The following is a 22,099-nucleotide window of genomic DNA, read 5'->3' as shown; positions in this document are numbered from 1 at the left end:
AAGTTTAGAAGTTTGCCAGTTTGAGGGATTCCAGTCCACGATAAAGAATGACAAACTAACAGATCCCTAGAGACAAAATAGAATCCATAACACGTTTTACTTCTGGAAACCACCGCACCACATTTATAAACAATTTTTTTACCCAGGGCATGTGTTACCTCCACGGCGGGCTGGGCGCGCACGGCAAGCTGCGCTCCTCCAACTGCCTCATCGACGGCCGCTTCGTGTTGAAGATCTCCGACTACGGGCCCAACACACTCTGCACACCCACTGACCTCATCAAGGATGACACTTATTATTACAGTAAGTTGATGGGACTCAAATAAGTCAAATACTTCAACTGTATTTTCAACGATTTTGGGCCTTCTTTATGACCATTACCAGTAGGGTTAGCACATGATTGTCGCGAGAGTATGTCGCCGCGAGATAGACTACCCGTCCTTATGTCATTAATACAGTTAGACAAAGACGTGTCATCTATCTCGCGGCGACATACTCTCGCGGCAATCATGTGCTAGGCCCACTGGTCAACTACCATCACTTGCACGTAAGCTTATGATTTCCTTTTGGAAATATATAAATAATTTGCAGTGATCGGACTCTTGGTGTCATTTCTAACAACATATACGTAGGTTCATAATTTGAAAACGTACAAATGACGCCCAATTTTCCGATCTCTGATAATTTGTGACAGTAAAAGCTTTTAATATACCTAGTTTTAAACTAAAACGAAACTTAATATCGTAGCGCTTATATTTGGCTCAACGTTTCAGTCAACCGGTCAAGTCAAGTCACCGGCAGACCGTTTCAATTTAAAACTCTAAGGGCCAGTTGCACCGACCACATTTGACAGACACATCATCGTCACGCAGCAGACGTCTATGGAACTTCCCATACGATAAAATTTAACGAACGTTTTAACGGTGCCAGACGGTTTGGTGCAACCGACCCTAAGTGAAAATCGTGTTATTAAGTTAAACGGAAGCAACATTACATACAGTAAATTTTATGGTTTAGAACTTCTCTGGACGGCGCCTGAGCTAGTAGCTGCCAGCGTGTACCCTGGAGCAGCAGCATCTTTGAAAGGCGATGTCTACAGCTTTGGAATCATTCTGGAGGAGATCGTGCTGCGCGCCGGCCCGTTCCATCACTACACCACCGCTATGACCAACAGAGGTATTGTTTACTTCTTTAATTTCCATCTCGCAGTCTCTGCAATTACTCTTTTATCAGTTACTAGTAGGTAAAGAAAATAAAATCCTCCAAAGCTGGCTATAGTAACTATTGATGTAATTTACGAGTTGCCCCAAGAAAGACATCCGTCATTAGAATACAAAAATTATAACGTGATTTTCTCTAAAAATGTTAAATGTAAAAAACAAACCTAATATGCACAGGCAGGTTCTCGACCAATTAACCTAAATTGGCTACATTATTCACTCAACTTCTCTTTAGCGGAAAGTTAAGACATTTTAAAGAGCGGAAGGGTCAGTTGGAAGTGGCAGATCTGGTGAACTTTTCTCGACCAGCTAAGGGAATTATTGCAAAACGGCCAGGTACTTAGAAGTACTCGAAGCCGACGAGCATGTATGAGGAACATTATGAAAGTGCGTGAAGCGAAAGTGATTTGTCAGGATTTTAGCAAATAGAAATCCGTGATCTCTGCCTACCTCTCTGGGAATCAGGCGTGATTGTATTTATGTATGTATGTAAGACATCTAACAAAACTTGGCTAACGTAATTTTGTCCTTCAATCATTAGAGATAGTATCCCGCGTCTGCGGACGTGAATCACCTCCATTCCGGCCTATGGTGATAGCGAACGAGGCGGGTGCGGGCCCAGGGGCCAGCACTGCGTCTGACCTGATGGACTTGGCTGCGAGCTGCTGGGCCGAAGCGCCTGATGACAGGCCTTCGTTTGATTTCATCAATGCTAACCATATCAAGTGAGTTTTACTAAAAGTCTCATCAGGTTCTGGGTGAAAGTAGGGTTACTTTTGGCCACCAATTTCATTATGTGCAAGCAAGAAGTCTCATTAGACAAAGGGGAAAGACAAAAAAACCCATGGTGATAGCGAACGAGGCAGGTGCGGGTTCAGGGGCTAGCACTGCGTCTGACCTGATGGACTTGGCTGCGAGCTGCTGGGCAGAGGCGCCTGATGACAGGCCTTCATTTGATTTCATCAATGCTAACCATATCAAGTGAGTTTTAAAGCACCTAAAGTAAATCTTTCTTACGAACCATGGTAAGTTCAATAGGTGTTACATGTATGTCATGTATAAAAAGTTTAGTTTCACATGAACTCCGATGGGGTGTGGTAAAGTCCTTATAACTAGGGTATACAATCTAGAGTTTTCTAAAAAAGACTTATATTTTGGGTGTAAATAGTTTTACTTTGGACCACCAATTTCACCATTTGCAGGCTGGAAGTCTGATTGGGCAAAGGTGCAAAATAAAAAGCTGTCTTTGCTCTATTTTATAACCTTTATTATCATCCTTTCTGAAAAGGTACATGTTTTATCTATAGCCAGGGTTTCCCTAAACCTATCGACGCGAAATCCGCTCTAGCCGATCTAAAATTGCTCGTTACTATCACGCTGAACGCATGCGTACGCATGTTCATACTGTATCTGTTTTGTTACAGTTACGGCTCCGCGTCAATAGGTTTGGGGAGACCCTAACAAATATTACTAGTCAAGTTACAAAAATTGTGTTTATCAGGGGCTACTGCGACAATCTAATGGATGATCTTCTGAGTCGCATGGAACAGTATGCCAACAACTTGGAGTCACTCGTGGAAGAGAAAACAGAACAATTGTCGCTAGAAAAAAGGCGTTCCGAGGAGTTGCTGTATCAAGTATTACCAAGGTAAGGTAATACCTAATGTAATATGATTTACTGGTTTTAGCTTACATTATTAAAGACGGCCTCATCATCGTCATAATTTTAGTTGCCTACCTGCTGTGCATATGCCTCTATTTGTGTACCTTGCGATTAAACGAATGTCATCCACCAAACAAGCGAATGGATGCCTGGCACTTCGGAAAGCGACCATTAATCCATCAACATTTTGGTCCGCTTCCCATCAATCTGCCTGACAAAATGGCCCTTTTTAGGGTTCCGTAGTCAACTAGGAACCCTTATAGTTTCGCCATGTCTGTCTGTCCGTCCGTCCGTCCGTCCGTCCGTCCGTCCGTCCGTCCGTCCGTCCGTCCGTCCGCGGATAATCTCAGTAACCGTTAGCACTAGAAAGCTGAAATTTGGTACCAATATGTATATCCATCACGCCAACAAAGTGCAAAAATAAAAAATGGAAAAAAATGTTTTGTTAGGGTACCCCCCCTACATGTAAAGTGGGGGCTGATATTTTTTTTCATTCCAACCCCAACGTGTGATATATTGTTGGATAGGTATTTAAAAATGAATAAGGGTTTGCTAAGATCGTTTTTTGATAATATTAATATTTTGGGAAATAATCACTCCTAAAGGAAAAAAAAGTGCGTCCCCCCCCCCTCTAACTTTTGAACCATATGTTTAAAAAATAGGAAAAAAATCACAAAAGTAGAACTTTATAAAGATTTTCTAGGAAAATTGTTTTGAACTTGATAGGTTCAGTAGTTTTTGAGAAAAATACGGAAAACTACGGAACCCTACACTGAGCGTGGCCCGACACGCTCTTGGCCGGTTTTTATCGTTGTGGAAATGCTGTTACGCGAATTAGTCTAGGCCAATTTTGAGGGGACTCACCTTCCGAGGCTTTTTCCATTGTGAAGAAGGGGGTAGGCTCCTCCCCCCTTCTTCAGAATGCAAAAATTCTCGAAAGCCACTACACACTGACATTTCCAAAAATATGCCATCCCATAGGTAATTGCCTCATAAGGAGCTTAGGATCGAGAGCATTCTACCACGATGCCTTCTGGCAAAACTAACCGACCTATATTTTTCCACGTCTATGACTAAATTTCTCCTTATTCATCCAGGCCAGTAGCTCAACAACTGATGGCTGGCGAGGTGGTCCAGCCGGAGAGTTTCGAATGCGTCACGGTGTACCTGAGCGACATCGTGGGCTTCACCGAGCTGTGCGCCGCCTCCACACCCATGCAGGTGGTGGATCTACTCAACGACCTGTATAGCACGTTCGACAGGATTATAGGCTTCTATGACGTTTATAAGGTAACTGAACTACCATTCTACACCACTAAATCCTTATCGTTGTATAGCAGTTTTCTTTCACGCAATAGTGTCAATGTACCTCAGGCAGAGAGTTTCGAATGCGTGACGGTGTCCAGTCAGAGAGTTTCAAATGATGATGATGAAAGTGAACTGCCACTCTTCACCACTAACTCCCTTATTAATAAACGTCCTCTAAAGTTATCAAGCCAATAAAGTTCGTTTGTCCCTTTCCAACGTATGGGTGTGATAGAAAATTACAAACGAACTTTATCGGCTTGGTAACTTTAGCGTACGTTTATGAATAAGGGGGTAAATCTTTATCTTTGCCACGTTTATTTACTGTTATAGCCCTTGTGTTCCAAACAAAAGTGCTATCACTGTCTCTGTTTCGGGAGAAGTTAGAATGTGTGCGGAATTCGTCAGCACAACCAGATGTTGCCAGTTTATAACAAACTGACACTTCCTCGAATGAAATCATGAGCAAGGACACCAAAAGATAGATAGATAGATAAGTCATTTATTTGGCAAAACTTTCTAACATGCTTATTTAATTCGTTCATTCCATAGACATTGAAAAAATATAGACGGAAGGTTTTAAGAAAGATCTAAATAACCGAATCCTACTGTCCTGCGGGTGTAGCACACTAGTTGGATAAACTTTATCGTTTTGTTTTTAACTTTTTTACTCAATGAAAATTCAAAATAAAGTTATATACCATGACATTGAAAGAGACAAATATAACTAACTACCCTACTTGGTCTTCAATCAATATGGTACCGCTTTTTCTCTCCATCTTCTTCTTCTCTGAGGCAAAAAAAAATCCAAAAATCATAACTCGAAAACAACGAAAAATCGGCTAACATTCAAGGGATAATATTCTGATAGCCCATGATGTGATGTGAGTCATGTGAGGAATCTAAAAAAAAAATTTTTGGTCTTTTTGGGTTAGGACCACCCAGTACCTATAATACATATTATTGTAATGACATCTAGGGGTTTCTATGATGTATGGTTTAATCACACAAGACCTAAAGAGAAAAGTGACCCTTGTCAAACCAGTAAGCGCTTTGATTGCTTATAGAAAATTAATAATTAGCCCGCGTCAACCGTCGTGTGGGATTATATTTAGTTACCTAACTAATGTTAGGTACCTGCCATTAACGTTCAAAGTGTTTCTACTGACAAAGCTGCTGTGCCAGGATATATATTTGTGTATAAAAACTTTTTAGACGTTTCAAGCCGATGGTTAATTTTGTGGGTTTTAAACATTTTTTATACAAAGGTATTTCCTCTATAGGTTGAGAGGTGAGAAGGTCTGCCTCTTACAAAACTTACAAAATTTTCATTCGTACGGAATAACGTCAGATAGGTAGTTATTTTTTTATTATAAACTACCTTTTGCCCGCGTTTAATTCGAAAATTCCGGAATGCTCCATACAAACTTCCACCCTCCGTTTTGGGGAAGTGGGGGGGTTATGAAGATACAAAAAGTAGCTTATGTCAGTCTCCATCCCTTCAACTATCTCCATTTAAAAAATCAGGTCAAGTCATCGCTCCGTTTTGCCGTGAAAGACGGACAAACAAACAGACACGGACACTTTCTCATTTATAATATTAGGTAGTATGGATTAATATGGATTGTCTTACTAGCCACAAACTAGCCAACGCGAAGACATGACCTACGATCTACGATGGAGCTAGCTCGCCCGGAAAGTGCCTGTTGACCCTTGATTTGAACGTTCCTGGGTTATATGAGCTAGCAAATATAGACGCCGGCAACTTTACCTCACGGAAAGATTCAGAAATGTTTTTTTTTAAATACTACGTCAGTGGCAAACAAGCATACGGTCCGCCTGATGGAAAGCGGTCACCGTAACCTATGGACGCCAGCAACTCAAAGAGTGTCACATGCGCGTTGCCACCCCATTAGAAACTTGTACATTCCCTTTTGGTGTGTTAAGTACACAGCAAAAAGGAGTGTACACGTTTTAAGGAGGGTTCGGGTTGCCGACGACTCAAAGGACAATAGACGGAACAAACTAGTTCCGTAAGTCCTCCCGTCATCAGCATACCGCACCCTCATTGAGCTCTGGCAGCCTTACTCACCGGCAGGAACACAACACTATGAGCAGGGTCTAGTGCTATTTGGCTGCTGTCTTCTGTAAGGCGGAGGTACTTCCCCAGTTGGGCTCTGCTGTAGATTCTAGCGAGATGATATCCGCTATGCTGTGCCCTACCACACAAAGCGGAATATCATGTTATTCGGAAACTCAAAAATGATGTTATTTTGGTAACCCGTTCATCTCAGATAACTTCATCAAAGGTTTATTGCCCCGGATAACGATTAACCAATATAAAATTGGGTCATTGGGTCTTTACGGTTCAAAACACAACGATAAATTATTGTAAACGGCTGACGATGTAAATTAAATTGTCGAGTGTGGGAATGTGCGTTAATTATGAGCAATGTTCTTTTTTAGTTATATTTAAGCTTATTGTCAGAAAAATTATTCAAAAAAGGTGTGTATAAGTGCTGGTATCCTAGTGATAAGAGCGTGCGACTTTCGATCCGGAGGTCGCGGGTTCGAACCCTGGCTCGTACCAATGAGTTTTTCGGAACATATGTGCGAAATGTCATTTGATATTTGCCAGTCGCTTTTCGGTGAAGGAAAACATCGTGAGGAAACCGGACTAATTCCAATAAGGCCTAGTTACCCTTCGGGTTGGAAGGTCAGATGGCTCCCAGATGGGAGATCCCATGAGCCGTGCCAAATGCCGGGATAACGCAAGGAGGATGATGATTTAAACTTATTGTCAAATATGATTAACCTCCCGTATGTTCCCTGCCGAGGTTCTCACGAGAGAATACAGTTTTTTGTTGCAAAGAGAGCCAACAGTATGGAGTTCTTCAGAAAATGTGTGTAGAGATTTCTAAAAGGTCGGAAATGCGCAAGTAACACCTCTGGAGTTGCGTCCATAGGCTACGATGACTGCTAACCACCAGGCGGGCCGTATGCTTGTTTGATACCATGTGGTATAAAAAATGCAGCCTGTCAAATTTGGTAATTGAAAATTCCGTTAACTTTAAGGGAAGATTCTTTAGTTCAAATTCAATCATATGTAAGAAACTGGCCTCTTAACTCTTACGGTTATCAAATTATTAAAAAAAAAAAATTAATTACTGAACACGTGTGTGGCATCCCTTACGACTTCCTCTTGTTATTTGTTTTGACATGTGCCGTCAAACACTTGACATTGATTTTAATGTTATGATTAACCCTTCGAGTCCCAGCGACATCATATGATGTCAGTAAAATATAAGTAAATACATATATTATAGATGCTTGGGGCTCGAAGGGTTAAGTTCCTCTCACACTAATTAATCCATTTATAATGTGTAAAAACAAAAAAAAAAATTTTTTTCGAATTTAACAAAAAGCGATATACAGGTGGTTCCTGATGATGAACCTAACTGCGTGTCGAATTTAACGGAAAACAAAAAAAACACGGTGTATGACAATATATTGAAATTTGCACACACGGATCCGTGTCTAAGCATATGAAGGGTTATGGCATTACAGCAAAGCAAAATTTCCACTGCGCCTTAAGATGGTTTAATTTCGAAGAACCGGGTAATTGTGTAGTTTAAAATGAATGTATAAGTAAATATAAACATTGAATGATAATTGACATCCTTAATTGTTATAGGACGAGAAATTAGGAAGTTTTTTGCGAGCTCATACATTTGATATAATTGTATATACTTACTAGGGTGTGCAAACCGGTTAACCGGTTAACCGAAAAACCGGTTAACCGGTTAACCGAAAAACCGGTTAACCGACTTTTTGGCCTCCGTTAAAAACCGGTTTTTATAGTCACTAACCGGTTAATAACCGAAACTGTATTTATTTCTCATAATTTGGAAAATGAGGCATTAAAAGGTTCAAAAATACGTAATTATTTAATGTTTTGTTATAATAAAGATTTATTCATTACTTTTCATTGACAACATTATTATCTGTAATGATTTTATTTTAAAAATTAGTCCCGAGTCTACTCAATTATACATTTTATACAATAGAGTAGAGTCCGGTAAGTATATTACGACTCCGCATATAGACCTAACGTCCAATCTCTTACAACGACATAAGCACAGGTATTTATTTGGTTTTCGTATGTGATAGTATGAAAGTACATCCGTTTATTACGACTCCGATTTTAACGACCAGCCGCTTTTTACGACACATTTGACACAGAATCCGTCCGTCAGGTCCGGTTGCAACGACGAGCGACAAAGTTTTTAGTTTTACTAGTAAATTGAGGAAACAAAGCTACTTCCAACCGAGCACGGCCCCCTGTCTTGCTTACAACAAGTAGCAAGATTACATTGTGGCCATCTAACTTTTTGGAGTATTGCTTTTAAAATTTTAACAATTTGTTCGCCTCGGGTCTAATCTTATAAGCTAAATAGAACCCAATTTGTATTTTTCGATTGCGTATAAACTAGCTTTACTTACAAATGATGAGCAAGCACGCATACTAAAAAGGACTTTTCTAACTAAACAAGTAACATTAAAATAAGGTATTAATACTATGATAATAATACCCTGTAAATAAAACCTATTGATTGAAATGTTTTAGTAATAGAGATGTAGATATTACTTTTAATTAAAAGAAACGAAATTCGTTTTGTACGACATCCGGTTAGTACGACGTAATATCAGCGGTCCTTTGAGCGTCGTTGTAACCGGAGCCTACCGTATATTTCAAACTTTATTTTTTAAAAGAAAGGTAAAATGGAGATCTTGGTTTTCTTACATCAATTGCTTGTATTACTAGGGGCTCTGGGAGCTGTAGACTTTCGCGACATGCCTAGAAAACGCAAAACTGACGAATCACATTCAAACCACACAAGCCTTTTTTAGCAATTTCCGCATTTACCAAATTTCCAAAAACTGGATAAAAATGATCTTCATCGTGCAAGTAATACCTGCTACGATATCATCAACATCAGAATTCTTAAAGGTAATGGTAATTATTGAGTAGTACGGCCATTTACTAAAAATCCTCAGAACCGGTTAATAACCGGTTAACCGGTTTTGAAGGAAAAGTCTCGGTTATTAACCGGTTTATTAAGTTAACCGGTTTTTGCATACCCTAATACTTACGTTTTAGTACTTAGGTTCGGTCCACACGTCAATTTTCGTCCACTTTAAGAAGAAGCAATTTGCTACTTGCCAAACATCGTTTTTATAGAGAGATTTTGTTTCGTCAATGCTATAACTTGAAATATGTGCAGCAAGGTAGATTTATGTTCAATTTTCCTCGAGTGGACATAAAATAAAACTGGGCGAAAATAGACCGATAACCCCTACCTTACCCCTTCCACATTTGCCTGTATGGAAATACTTGTACAGGCGACTATTGTCCCGGATTTGTAAGTTCACATTTTTGACACATTTGTTTTGAAGTATGTTGCGATGTGGCTAATACGTATCGTTTGCCAAATCTAACGATTAAGTTCGAATTGGTTAAATCGATTAGGCCCTGTGTACAAGGAGGCGCTTAAACAAATACGATTTCTATCAACTAACTGAAATGTCATTTGAATCGAAATGACAGACTCTGCCACAGCACTATTTTACAAATAACAATAAATGATAAATGACATAATAAGTAAATCCTGCGTGATTAATTAATATCGTAAAATACTCACTAACGAAGATGCGCAATAATGTAACATGTGTTTGATGTGTTAGATTATGTTTAAAGTAAGCGAAATATTGTTTTTAAGTACTTGATTTTTTTAAATATTATTACAGGATTTTATTTAAATTTTCATTAGGTTGCGCGAGTTTACGTTTTGTGGACGCTGTCATGTGTCAAAAAAAGGTTCTTACAGCTCTGGGACAATACAAAGAGATATATATTAGAATAATTATGATTTTTTATTTGTTTCGAAGCTCCTACTCTTTTTGATTATGTTTGTTATTTCCGCTACCCAAAGGTTGTCTGGTAGAGATCGCTCTTTAGCGATAAGACCGCCTGTTGTCTGCCTCTATTTATAATCATTTGTTTTGTCTCCACTGTATCTTTTGCTGAGGTGTGCCAATAACACAGAGAACCTCCTATAGAGTAGCAATCTTGTATATTTTGTTCGCGATACGAGTCACCAGTGTTTGGGGTGCGAGGAGCGGGCGTGGAATGTGTTAAGCGCGCTGTGATTGGCCGTTTCAAGGACGGCGGGCAGTCGCGCCAGATGAAAAGGGACAGAAGTATGACTGTCCCTCTACTGACGCGTAAGTGGCCAATGTAAGTTGACCTATGCCGGCTCTGAATAAATTATAAATATGACTTATTTGTGGAATGTAATGCCGTCTGTTTTTAAATTTGAGCTTCTTGTTACCTTTCCACACCATTTCACACTACAGGTGGACATCTTTAAGGCATCAAAATACCCTTTTCCAATTTTTTAGTGCGAAAAACACGCGCTGCTTTCGGGTCTGTTACTTGGTCGATACTGATCGGGCACGGCGAGCGCCCGCGCTTATATCAGTGCAAATACTAGGAAGGCTGGCGACCGCGAGTCGTCTTGTAATGGATGTCTATAGGGGTTGGTCTGTGGCCAATAAAGAGTATTCTATCTATCTATCTATCTATCTATCTATATCCACTTTTTCACCTAATTGCATTGTAATAAACAATGCAATTAGGTGAAAAAGTGGATACATCTCTTTGTAGTCGACTGTACCTGCTAGGTACTTACTGTGCGCACTGACGTGGAAAATACATATATTATGGGTACTACAAGTTTGTTTAGAACTTGTTATCGAAAATGTTGTTGTTGAATGTTAGTAGTACATTCCAATTAAGTAATTTTTACACAAGTTACTTTTATTACTTTGACTTTCAGCCTTAATTATATGGCTGTCTGAGTCCTAAAAGCAAAAGTTTCACTTTTAAGGACAAACTTTACCTAATAAATGTAAGCTTGGAGTGCAATAATAATAAACGTAAATATAGAATGTTTATGAGTATTCAATATTTCTAAGGCACGGGTCCCATCAACAGCGAGTAAGCGATGCACTATCAGCGACAATAGTTATTTGTTATACAAGGGGGCAAAGTTGTATTTTAACGCCGAGTGTGGAATTGAAAAACGAGCAAGTGAAAGGATTATATAGTTGAACCACGAGCGAAGCGAGTGGTTCGAGAATAGAATCCTGAACTTGCGAGTTTTTTAAAACACGAGAAGTAAAATACATTTGCACCCGAGTGTAACACAAAACTTTTCCCCTCACTATAGCGAGGAAACTACAACGCAAAAAATGCGTTTATCACTGTTTCCAGTAGTTTCACAGGTGGTAAATCATCTTTATTACTAGATTCACCTACTTTTATCAATTTTAAAGCAGTTAATTTGATTTTATTCAAGGTCAAATTACTTTACGTACTAGTTTGACAAAGTGGATGGTGGTACTAGTGGATAAAATGCGTTTTTACCCGCTGGTATTGAAGGACAAAACACGTGTTTCCGAGCTAGTGAGGGGAAAACGAACAAAAGACAGTCGCTCCCGTATAAATAAAAGAGAGAGCGAACGATTTATAGTTCATTGCTAGGCAACTATGGGTAGGTTCAGAACGCGCGTTTTGCGAACGCGTGTTTACAACTATGTACAATATGTACATGAGTTTATTTATATTCAGGCCCCGTAGCCGAATGACATTTCTGCGACGCGAAACGCCACCGAAACGCCGCAGAAATGTAGTCTGGCTCTGTCGCGCCAACACGCAAGAGCGATAGAGATAGGTAGCTACGAAAGAGATATTATCGTGAGCGTGTGTGCATTCGACTACTCACACCTGACCTGAATAATATTCATTCATGTGAGTATTGCCTTAGATATTCAGTGAATATTGCCTTAAATAGGGAGTTGTAAACGCGCGTTAGCAAAACACGCGTTCAACGCCTGTCATCTGAACCTACCCGTAGCCGCCGAGCAATGAACTATAAATCGCTCCCTCTCTTTTATTTACACGGGAGCGACTATCTTTTGTTCGTTTCTATTGCCGATAGCTCATCGCTTACCCGCTTCTGGTGGGACCAGTGCCTAAGAGAGAAGAGCAGCCTTTATAGATAAAGACATAAAAGTGGCAGGTAATATTAAGGCTTACGCCATTGATTTTTATTATATTGTGAAATGAAATGAAATGATTTATTTGCCATTAAATGTGGTATACAATGGTGTTAAATATATAATATTAGAGCTAAACACATTTAGGCTTTAAAAAGCCATGCAAATTGTGATAAGTGTCGAGAGTACTCGTAATTTCGTGTTTTAATATTAGCTTAAAAAAAAACTGATACTTAAAGTGCTTAAAGTATCCTTTAACAAACATGTACAATACAAGTATTTGTTACAATTATGTAACAGATTTCAATATTAAACTTTGGTTAACAATAATGATCGGAAATAGACTAGCTATCAAGATTTAATAGGTACATCCAAAACGTAGCAATAAATGCAGTCAAAGCACCAACAAAAGTTTCTTATGTTATTATGTTATAACATAAGTCTTGTATTAAGAAAACCTGGCACTTTCTACTGTTATGCCAGAGTGAGCTTAGGCTGCGTTTCTATGTGTGTTTTTATTAAGAGCCATTATAATCAATTATTAGAGCTCGATAAATATAAGTTGACAGCGAAATTTAATAGCGCAGCCTGTGCACGTGTTAAGTATTATTATTATTATTATTATTAAGAGCCCGTATTGTCCCACTGTTGGGCAAAGGCCTCCCTCAAATTCCTCCACGCATCCCTATCCCCTGAAGTCTCCCACCAGTCCTCATCAAAAGCGTCAAGCTCGTCGCGCCATCTCTGGCGAGGTCTACCGCGACGCCTTGCAATTTGTGGTACCCAACGTGTGGCTATCTTGGCCCACAGGGCATCCGGCATCCGGCAGACGTGCCCCGCCCAGTCCCATTTAAGCTTGGCAGCAGTTGCAGCTACGTCCGTTATTCCCGTTCTGGAGCGCAGTATTGTATTCCTAATGCGATCGGTTAATTTCACGCTCAAAATACTACGCTCCATGGCCCGCTGACAAACCTTGAGTTTGGATTTTTGAGCTTTTGTCAAAGACCAAGTCTGTGCTCCGTAGGAAAGGATGGGGAGAATGCACATGTCCATGAGTTTTCTTTTTAACGATATTGGAAGGTTTCCCTTCATGTGCTCCTTCATGGACCAAAAGCTCCTCCAGGCGTTTTCGGTCCGTCTCGCGACTTCTTTATCTTGCCGTTCCTGGAAGGAAACTATTTGGCCCAGGTATATATACTCATGGACATATCCTATTTCTCGCCCATCCACTTCTACTTTTGTTGTTGCACTATTGGTCATGAGCTTAGTCTTCAAGGACGTATATAAGGGGGGGGCTCAGGGGGTTCAAACCCCCCCCTTAGGCAGGGCCGGATTAAGGGTAGAGCGAGTGTAGCGGCCGCTCGTCTAGGCGCCACATGGTAAGGGGGCGCCAAAATCGAGAATGTGGAAAAATCCATACAAAAAATTATACGTTGCATGGGCGCGCACATATCACAAAATGGCGAGAGGATTCAGATTAAGTGGAAAGTTGCACCATATTGCCATTCATAAGGGCGCTGTTGCTAGGGCGCCGTAAAAGGAGGATTCTAGCCCTTGACGAACCACATTGTGCGGCGAACGGCAAAGTTACGTCGCTATCCAAATGCAAAAATATGAGTCTACCCTGATAGTCCAAAGCGGAGTTCCTCATAAAGCCAAAGTCGCAGCAGATGGTGAGCGAATTTCAAAGCACTCAGATCACTTAGTGGCAAAATACCGAAATGGGCGTCCCGACGGTGACGATCGAGTCCGCAGTTAATCTCTTAATTAACTCTTAAGCATTATTATAAAAATAATAGTGATGGCGAAATATAAGGCCTATTAAAAGTCGGGAACATAGGCGCCCTGTGAAGTCAAAATACCCCAAAATATGTCAAAGACCGCAGCTCTGCAGAGTGCAGACGATAAAAGCTTGAAAGTTTGCGGATTCGCCGCTGGCGGGTTGTCTTAATGAATCGAGTCAATGGGAGAAAAAATCGCGCTTACTATTTATAATTATCTGCTCTTTTAGTTAGGACAAATTCCGAATCTGCATTCCTGACTTGGCCATGCTTGCTTATGTACATGATATTCACGTTCAGCCACACGTAACTATACTAGGGTGTGACTACAAAAGTTCAACCATTTGTCCCTTTCGCACTCTGTCTGATGAAATCCATAAATTTTGTATTGCGTTAATCTTCAAATTACGGCATTACTATGAAAAAAATTTCGCGCTCGCTACGCTCGCGATTTATTTTCCTACGTAGTGAATCTTCTTCCCAAGGGCGCCAAAAATGTATGCCCTGGCGGTGAACTAGTGGCACCTCGTACAACTGGTCGCCAAACCCATCGCAATAATGTTCCAGGGGAAACTGCGGAGATATACTACCGGCGAAACGTATATTATCCTTTCTTGGAACATTTGATATCCGAGTTAGATCCGAGTCATTGGTCAACCCTGGAGCCTGAAAAAAAACCTAGACCTGCTATTGGGGCCATCGACCAGTGTGATCCAAATTTCTTTTCTTCGATCAGAAAGTTGCTATTTATACTGGCCACTTTGCCAGTATCAACAGCAACTGCTGAAAGAAGTGTTTCAACCTTAAAAAGGTTAAAAACATTTTTGCGTAATAGGACGGGACAAGAGCGCCTCACGGGGCTAGCCCTTATGTCTATCCATAGGGAAATAGCTGCCGTAATAATAGACGCTAATGATATTGTCAATCAACTAATTTTAAGAAGAAAACGATTAAATATAGTTTTATAACGAAGTAGTGTCTTTTATTTTGCATCATTATTAATTAAATGTTCGAGACCTCTTTTTATCCGGTTGAGTTCATGACCCGGACCCCCCCCTTAGACTTTCTATATATACGTGCTTGTTAGTCTTTGACATGTTCATCATTAATCCAACCTCAAGGCTTGCCCTGCTTAGATCCTGCAGCATGTCGCAGAGGTCTGTAGCTGAAGAAGAGAAGAGGACGATGTCGTCGGCGAAACGCAGATTGGTTAACTGTTTTCCGCCGACGTCAATGCCCCTATGTTCCCACCTTGCCGCCAGCTTCCTGAAGACTTGCTCAAGGGTACTGGTGAATAATTTTGGTGACAAGGGATCGCCTTGCTTGACGCCCTTTCTTATATTAAAGGAGGGTCCGGGAGACTGCAGTTTTATACTGGCGGTGCTGGAGGTGTAGATATTGCGAATAAGGTCAACGTAAGTGGGATCTATGCCCTGGTCTTGTAGTGCGGTAAATATGGATGTATGGGTTAAACTGTCGAAAGCTTTACTGAAATCTATAAAGGCCAAATAAAGGGGGAGTTTGAATTCGTGGTACTTTTCAATGATCTGGTTCAGAGTTTGTAGGTGGTCAGTGGTAGATAGTCCAGGTCGGAATCCAGCTTGTTCGGGAGGTTGGTTACTGTCTAATTTACCGGAGATTCTATGTTCGATTACTTTCATGAAGGCCTTGTAGAGATGTGAAACAAGGCTAATGGGTCTATAATTATTTATGTCGGATTTACTGCCTTTTTTGTGCAATAAAATAATGTTTGAGTGGCAAAACTTTTCTGGAAATTTACCTGATTTTAAGATGGCGTTGAAAATATTGGTAATATGTGGTAAGAGTGAAGGCTCTCCCATCTTTAGTACCTCTGTCGTGATGCCATCCTCACCTGGGCTCTTTCCGTATCTCATCTTTGCAAGGGCAAGATGAACTTCGTGGCCAGTAATGGGTGGGATGGAATCAGGGCAGGAGTAGTTGACGATAGGAGAACAATCAGAATCTAAATTGGGGTCAGAATATAACTGCTTATAAAATTTAGTACAGATCTGTGTTATTTTCTCCCGATGCCCTTGTTTCACACCTCTATCATCGCGCAAACATGTTATCCAAGTTTTACCTGTACATGTGCCCTGCTTAGCTATTTTTAAGGAACGGTTCTTTTCTAATGCCACTTGTATTAAGCTGTTATTGTATTTTCTGATGTCGTTTCTTATGTTTCGCTTAACTTGCCTATCAATTAGTTTGTATTGTGTGCCAGTAATATTCGATCGGTATAATTCACGTTGTTTGAGTAGGTCTAAAGTTTCATTGGATAATTTTTTGAGTTTACGGTTCTGATTTTTAATGGTGTTGCTTGCGATTCTAATACACTTCTCTAGTTTTGAATAATCTTGGTCGACGTCAGCTGTGTCAGCGTTGTTTTTTAATAAACTGAAGGCATTATGCAACTCTAAATTAAAACGGTCTTTATTCAATATGAGCGTTTCTTTGTCTAATTTCTTAATTTTGTTAACTATTTTAAGCTGTCGGAAAATTTTTGAATCAAATTTTAGGCGGATGCGGACGGGCCTGTGGTCTGAACTATATTGAATTCTGTTAATAACTTCAACGTTCCGAACAATTTGTTTATGTGGGGTGGATGTAAGAATGAAATCTATTTCGTTTTTTGTTTCACCGTCGGGCGAAATCCAAGTCCATCTGCGGTGGGATTTTTTGTAGAAGAAAGAGTTACAGATGCTTAAGTTTTGTCCGAAAGCGAATTGGATAAGGCGGGTACCACGTTCGTTTCTATTTCCCAAACCGTGAGGTCCTATAATTCGGTCATTATCCAATTCTTCCTTGTTCCCAAGTTTAGCGTTGAAATCACCGAGTACTATATTCCAAGTACTTCGGTGTTCGTCGCAGGCTTTGTTAAGTAAATCGTAGAACTCTTCTATTTCTATGTCCGGGTGTGATGAGGTGGGGGCATATACTTGGATAACGGTAAGAGTTTCTTTAGCGGTGATGCGAAATTTTAGCACAGCGATCCGCTCGGAGTAGGCAATGAACTCTTGTATATTATCTTTCCATCGTTTAGCAACCATAAAGCCAATTCCGTTAAGACCGCCAGCTTTCCCATTGTAGTAAAATATGTTTTCTTCGCGTTCGATGACGTCTTCCCCATTCCTTCTCACCTCAGACAGTCCAACAATGTCCCATGATATGTCTTTAAGTGCATTCTCTAGTTCCAAAAGTCTTTCATCAGTTCTTAAAGTACGGACATTGTACGTTAGAATGTTCAGCTTATTATCAGTATTCCTATTAACATTAGCTTTTTTCGTTTGACGGATGAGAGGTATCGCCGCCTGGGGATTCTTAGCACCCCGATCTCCAACGCGATACTGCCCACCGTCATCGGCAGGACCACAATTGGAGCTGCCAGGCACTTGGGGCCGAGTTTTGGGTTTACGTTTCATTTTTTGAGGGGTTTGGACGGTTAACTCACCACGCTCGTCCAGTGCGTGTTGGTGAGTGGACAGTAAGCCTGCTAACTAGGCTTGTGAGCGCCGCCGTTGACGTGCTAGACGTTCTTCCGCCACCGCTCTTGAACCAGTACCCTGTCCTGACACCGGTTGTTCCAAACAGACCGTACCAATATTATGAAGTGCGCTCTGAGTTGGCTGTACTTGCACTGTTGAGTGCACGACAGTTTAACGTCTTATCGAGGACCAAAGTAAACGTCATAATTTTGCGTTTGTTACGCAAGCACTTACTAAAACAAGTGTTCGAATAATATCCATCAATATTATATGTATTTCATTGTATGTGTTATATGTAATATTTAAAATAATAATATTTGTAATATTTATTATAAATATCTATTTATGTAAAAGTATGTGTAGTCTATACATATTTAGTTTGCTTTTCTTCTTAGTGCATCACCTTTTTGTTTTCTCTCTGCACCATTTGTATTGAATCTCTGTTTGACCCTATGGTTGACTGGTAGAGAATGCCTTTTGGCATTAAGTCCGTCATTTGTACGTTTTTGTGTATTTTTGTGCAATAAAGTTTAAATAAATAAATAAATAATTTCATACAGATTTGACGTTTAACATTTGCGAACTAAGCTCTACCAACCTATCATCGCTCTCTGCAGCCCTTTTCTTAGTTATTTTGTGTTGTTATTTAATTTTGTTGGCAATTTAAAAATGGAGTGTTTCAACCAACAGGTGGAGACAATAGGCGATGCATACATGGTGGTGTCTGGTCTGCCAGAACGGAACGGTGACCAGCATGCCAGGGAGATCTGTTTGATGGCGCTAGCCATAGTTGAGGCGGTCCGCGGCTTCGTTGTACGACATCGACCAGCTCATCGACTGGAGGTAATTTACATACATACATACAATCACGCCTGTATCCCATAAAGGGGTAGGCAGAGCACATGAAACTACTAAAGTTTCAGTGCCACTCTTGGCAAATAAGGGGTTGAAAGAAAACGAAACTGTGACATTGCAGTGACAGGTTGCCAGCCTCTCGCCTCCTACGCCACAATTTAACCCATATCCCACAGTCGCCTTCTACGACACCCACGGGAAGAAAGGGGGTGGTGAAATTCTTAACCCGTCACCACACAGTCATTGTCAGTGGAGGTAATTTAATTACTAATAATTGATCTGTCTTACCAAACTTAACTGGAAAATGGTGTACGTGTGGGTAGCTTTTTCCAAACATCTCATTATTACACTGCTGCCGGCCAGTTGTTACACATCCTATAACTTTAGCAAGGGTCGTTGTCTGGTTCATTAAATATCAGGAAATCTATACATTTTGCATATGTACAATATACTAATTTGTGGCGAATTGACAAAAATGATTGATAATTGTTAGTACATTTGTGCATTTTAAATTTTTTTTCTTAATTTAAAAAACACGTGCGATAATTTTAAATTTTGTTGCATATCACATTACATAATATTAGGTGGAACTTACAAAAGGTGGGTTTACATGTGCCGCCCTGCAAGGGCACAGCAATATAATATGCTCAAAATTAACATGCACTTCATACTTCTAATTATCTTTCTATGTCGTTCTTCACTCGTCCCGAGTATTGTCACTCGCCTGCGCCTCGTGGCAGGATGTCTCGGGTCTCGGGAGTCGTGAAGTTATGAATCATAACTTATGGCATAGTTCTTGCACTAGTAACTATTGTCCCGGATTTATAAGATCACATTTTTGACACATTTGTTTTGAAGTATGTTGCGATGTGGCTAAGACGTATCGTTTGCCAAATCTAACGATTAATTTCGAATTGGTTGAATCGATTAGGCCCTATGTACAAGGAGGCGCTTAAACAAATATACGATTTCTATCAACTTACTGAAATGTCATTTGAATCGAAATGACAGACTGCCACAGCACTAGTTTAAAAATAAAAATGAATGATAAATGACATAATAAGTAAATCCTGCGTGATAAATGAATATCGTAAAATACTCACTAACGAAGATCCGCAAAAATGCAACATGTGCTAGATTATGTTTAAAGTAAGCGAAATATTGTTTTTAAGTACTTGATTTTTTTTAATATTATTACAGGATTTTATTTAAAATTTCATTAGGTTGCGCGAGTTTACGTATTCTGGAGGCTGTCATGTGTCAAAAAGAGGTTCTTACACATCTGGGACAATATTTAAATGTACTATTGTCTCATATTGCCGAAAATATTCGATATCTTGCACTTCATTTTTTTTTCTTCAAATATTGACATCTTAGAGATGTTTTATGTTGTTAAACATTCCTTACGCAGGTTCGAGTAGGAGTTCACTCCGGGCCAGTGTGCGCGGGAGTGGTGGGGGTGAAAATGCCCCACTACTGTCTGTTTGGGGACACCGTCAACACTGCCAGCCGTATGGAGTCTACTGGACAACGTAAGACGATCAATTTATCTAACAACCCGATATACTTACACAGCTTAACCCCTCAAACGCCTTATTCCATATCTGTCCCAGACAATTTAAACTGTAATTAACAAATTGAAGGTTATTTGTTCAGTAACAAATTTTCTGCAACAGCATTCTAGGGGTTAAAAGTGTCACAGATCTCACAACGATATGAACTTGAACGTGTCATTTTTCTCTCCAAATTGTTTAATAACATCTTTCTCAGAACTTGTAAGCATCGTTTGAAGCGGGCGGTAACTCTTTTTCTGGTAAACTTGCAGCATATATTCTGTCAAACAAGTCTGTCAGTAAATAAGAACAAAGAAAACTATATGCACCCTTTTCTTTAGGGTGCTAGAGAAAAGGATACCTATAGTTTTCTTAGTTCTTATTTACTGACAGACTTGTTTGACAGAATATAGCGCTGCAGTATCGTGCTACGAATGCTACGATACGTTACGGAGCGTATAGGTGAAAAAGTCACCTGTTGTATGTGTGAGTGACGTGTTCGAATAGGCGTTTGTTTTGTTTGTGTTACTAATTTTAAATATGTGTTCTCTATTCGAACACGTCACTCACACATACAACGGGTGACTTTCTTAAGTTTTTCACCTATAAGCGATGGTGACGTTGGGTGTGTACCCAGAAATGAACGATTGTTCTTTTATGTGTTAAACTACAAGCATGTATCTTTGTACTTACCTGTATTCCTTACACTTACTTTACTTACTTAAGATTATTTGCATTGTGTAACTAACTCAATTACTTAAACTGTAACTGGTTCCCCGCGATACAGGCGTAGCCTAGTGCGGAGACCTCTGTCATATCTGTTGTTCATTTTATGGGCAATAAAGTTATTCTTATTCTTTCTTATTCTTATTCTTATGTGTGAATCTGTTCATCACATACGTTCCTTACGCACAGTAGGTACTCGCCATTCGTAAAGTCATTATCATTAAGAAGGGTTATGTTTTTATGTAATTTCTACATACATACGATCATACGATATTTGAACTACATTTCTACATAACGTATTTGACTTTGCTGAGTATGATTGATTATTAATTAGGAAGGATAAATAGGAAGTCAATTAACGTAAGATTGAACTTTACTCCGAATTTCGTGTAATTATAGCTCCCCTAATAAATTAAACCACTTTCAATAAAATAAATGTAGAGAAAATTGAGTCTAAATATTCTTGAACCAAATCTGATACTTATTATCTATTAGTTTTATAAATTGTTATCTCAATCTCAAGTTTGTCGAAAATAGATAAAACACCTTCTAACGAAACGAAAAAATATTGAGATACTTTTATCCCAGTAAACACAATTACGTTGGGGATATTAAATGTTAACTTTTCCTTGTATTATTATGTGTTTTAGCTACAGATAAAATTGATTATTTCCTGTCTTTGTGTCCCTTAGCCCTGCGCATCCACCTAAGCGAAAGCACGCGCGCGCTCCTCGAGCAATGGGGCACCTTCGTCGTCGAGCGTCGAGGTGAAGTGGAGCTCAAAGGCCGAGGCCGAATGCTAACCCATTGGCTGCTGCACTGCTCGGAGCCAGAAGCAAGGCCACTGGCAGCAGGGCCGCAGCCGCCACCGCAGTATCCTATACTGTTTCCGACGCTGCCGCAGCCGACTATAGCGCAGCATATACCGTATTTGGTCGTAGATCCGCCGACGCTAGCCGCTTGAAGAGTAACGGTAATATTCCAAATGATAATCCACTGGATGGTAGGCGAGGCCACTGGCAACGGGCCCGCAGCCGCCACCACAGCATCCTATACTCTTCCCCACGCTGCCCCAGTCGACTATAGTGCAACATATACTGTATTTGGTGGTTGATCTGCCGACGCCGACGCTAGCCGCTTGAAGAGTTGACAGTAATTTTTCTAATGTTGACCTACTTACTGGCTGCTGCAATGCTCTGAGCCAGAAGCAAGGCCACTGGCAGCAGGACCGCAGCCACCACCGCAGTACCCGACACTTTATCCGACGTTGCCGCAGCCAACTAAAGCACAACATATACCGTATTTGGTCGTAGATCCACCGACGCTAGCCGCTTGAACGCTATAACGGTATTTATTCGTTGACTTACGGGCT

At 40.2% G+C, this 22,099-nt stretch overlaps 1 protein-coding gene across 1 annotated transcript in view; it reads left to right on the top strand.

Annotated features, from left to right (window-relative positions):
• LOC125234896 (receptor-type guanylate cyclase gcy-28) overlaps window positions 1-21,691 on the top strand; it is a 163,420-nt gene extending 141,729 nt beyond the window's left edge. Inside the window, exons 14-21 of the mRNA XM_048141317.1 lie at window positions 147-303; window positions 1,018-1,176; window positions 1,762-1,929; window positions 2,697-2,868; window positions 3,981-4,173; window positions 18,284-18,436; window positions 19,860-19,980; window positions 21,420-21,691. Coding sequence (XP_047997274.1) covers window positions 147-303; window positions 1,018-1,176; window positions 1,762-1,929; window positions 2,697-2,868; window positions 3,981-4,173; window positions 18,284-18,436; window positions 19,860-19,980; window positions 21,420-21,691 — 1,395 coding nt within the window. The remainder of the gene's footprint in view (window positions 1-146; window positions 304-1,017; window positions 1,177-1,761; window positions 1,930-2,696; window positions 2,869-3,980; window positions 4,174-18,283; window positions 18,437-19,859; window positions 19,981-21,419) is intronic.
• The last annotated feature ends 408 nt before the right edge of the window (window positions 21,692-22,099 follow it).

The sequence above is a fragment of the Leguminivora glycinivorella genome, chromosome 16 (genome assembly GCF_023078275.1).
Source record: "Leguminivora glycinivorella isolate SPB_JAAS2020 chromosome 16, LegGlyc_1.1, whole genome shotgun sequence".
NCBI classification, from domain to species: Eukaryota; Metazoa; Arthropoda; class Insecta; order Lepidoptera; family Tortricidae; genus Leguminivora; species Leguminivora glycinivorella.
Note: the sequence above shows the minus strand (reverse complement) of the source record. Positions and strands in the feature narration are given on the sequence as shown.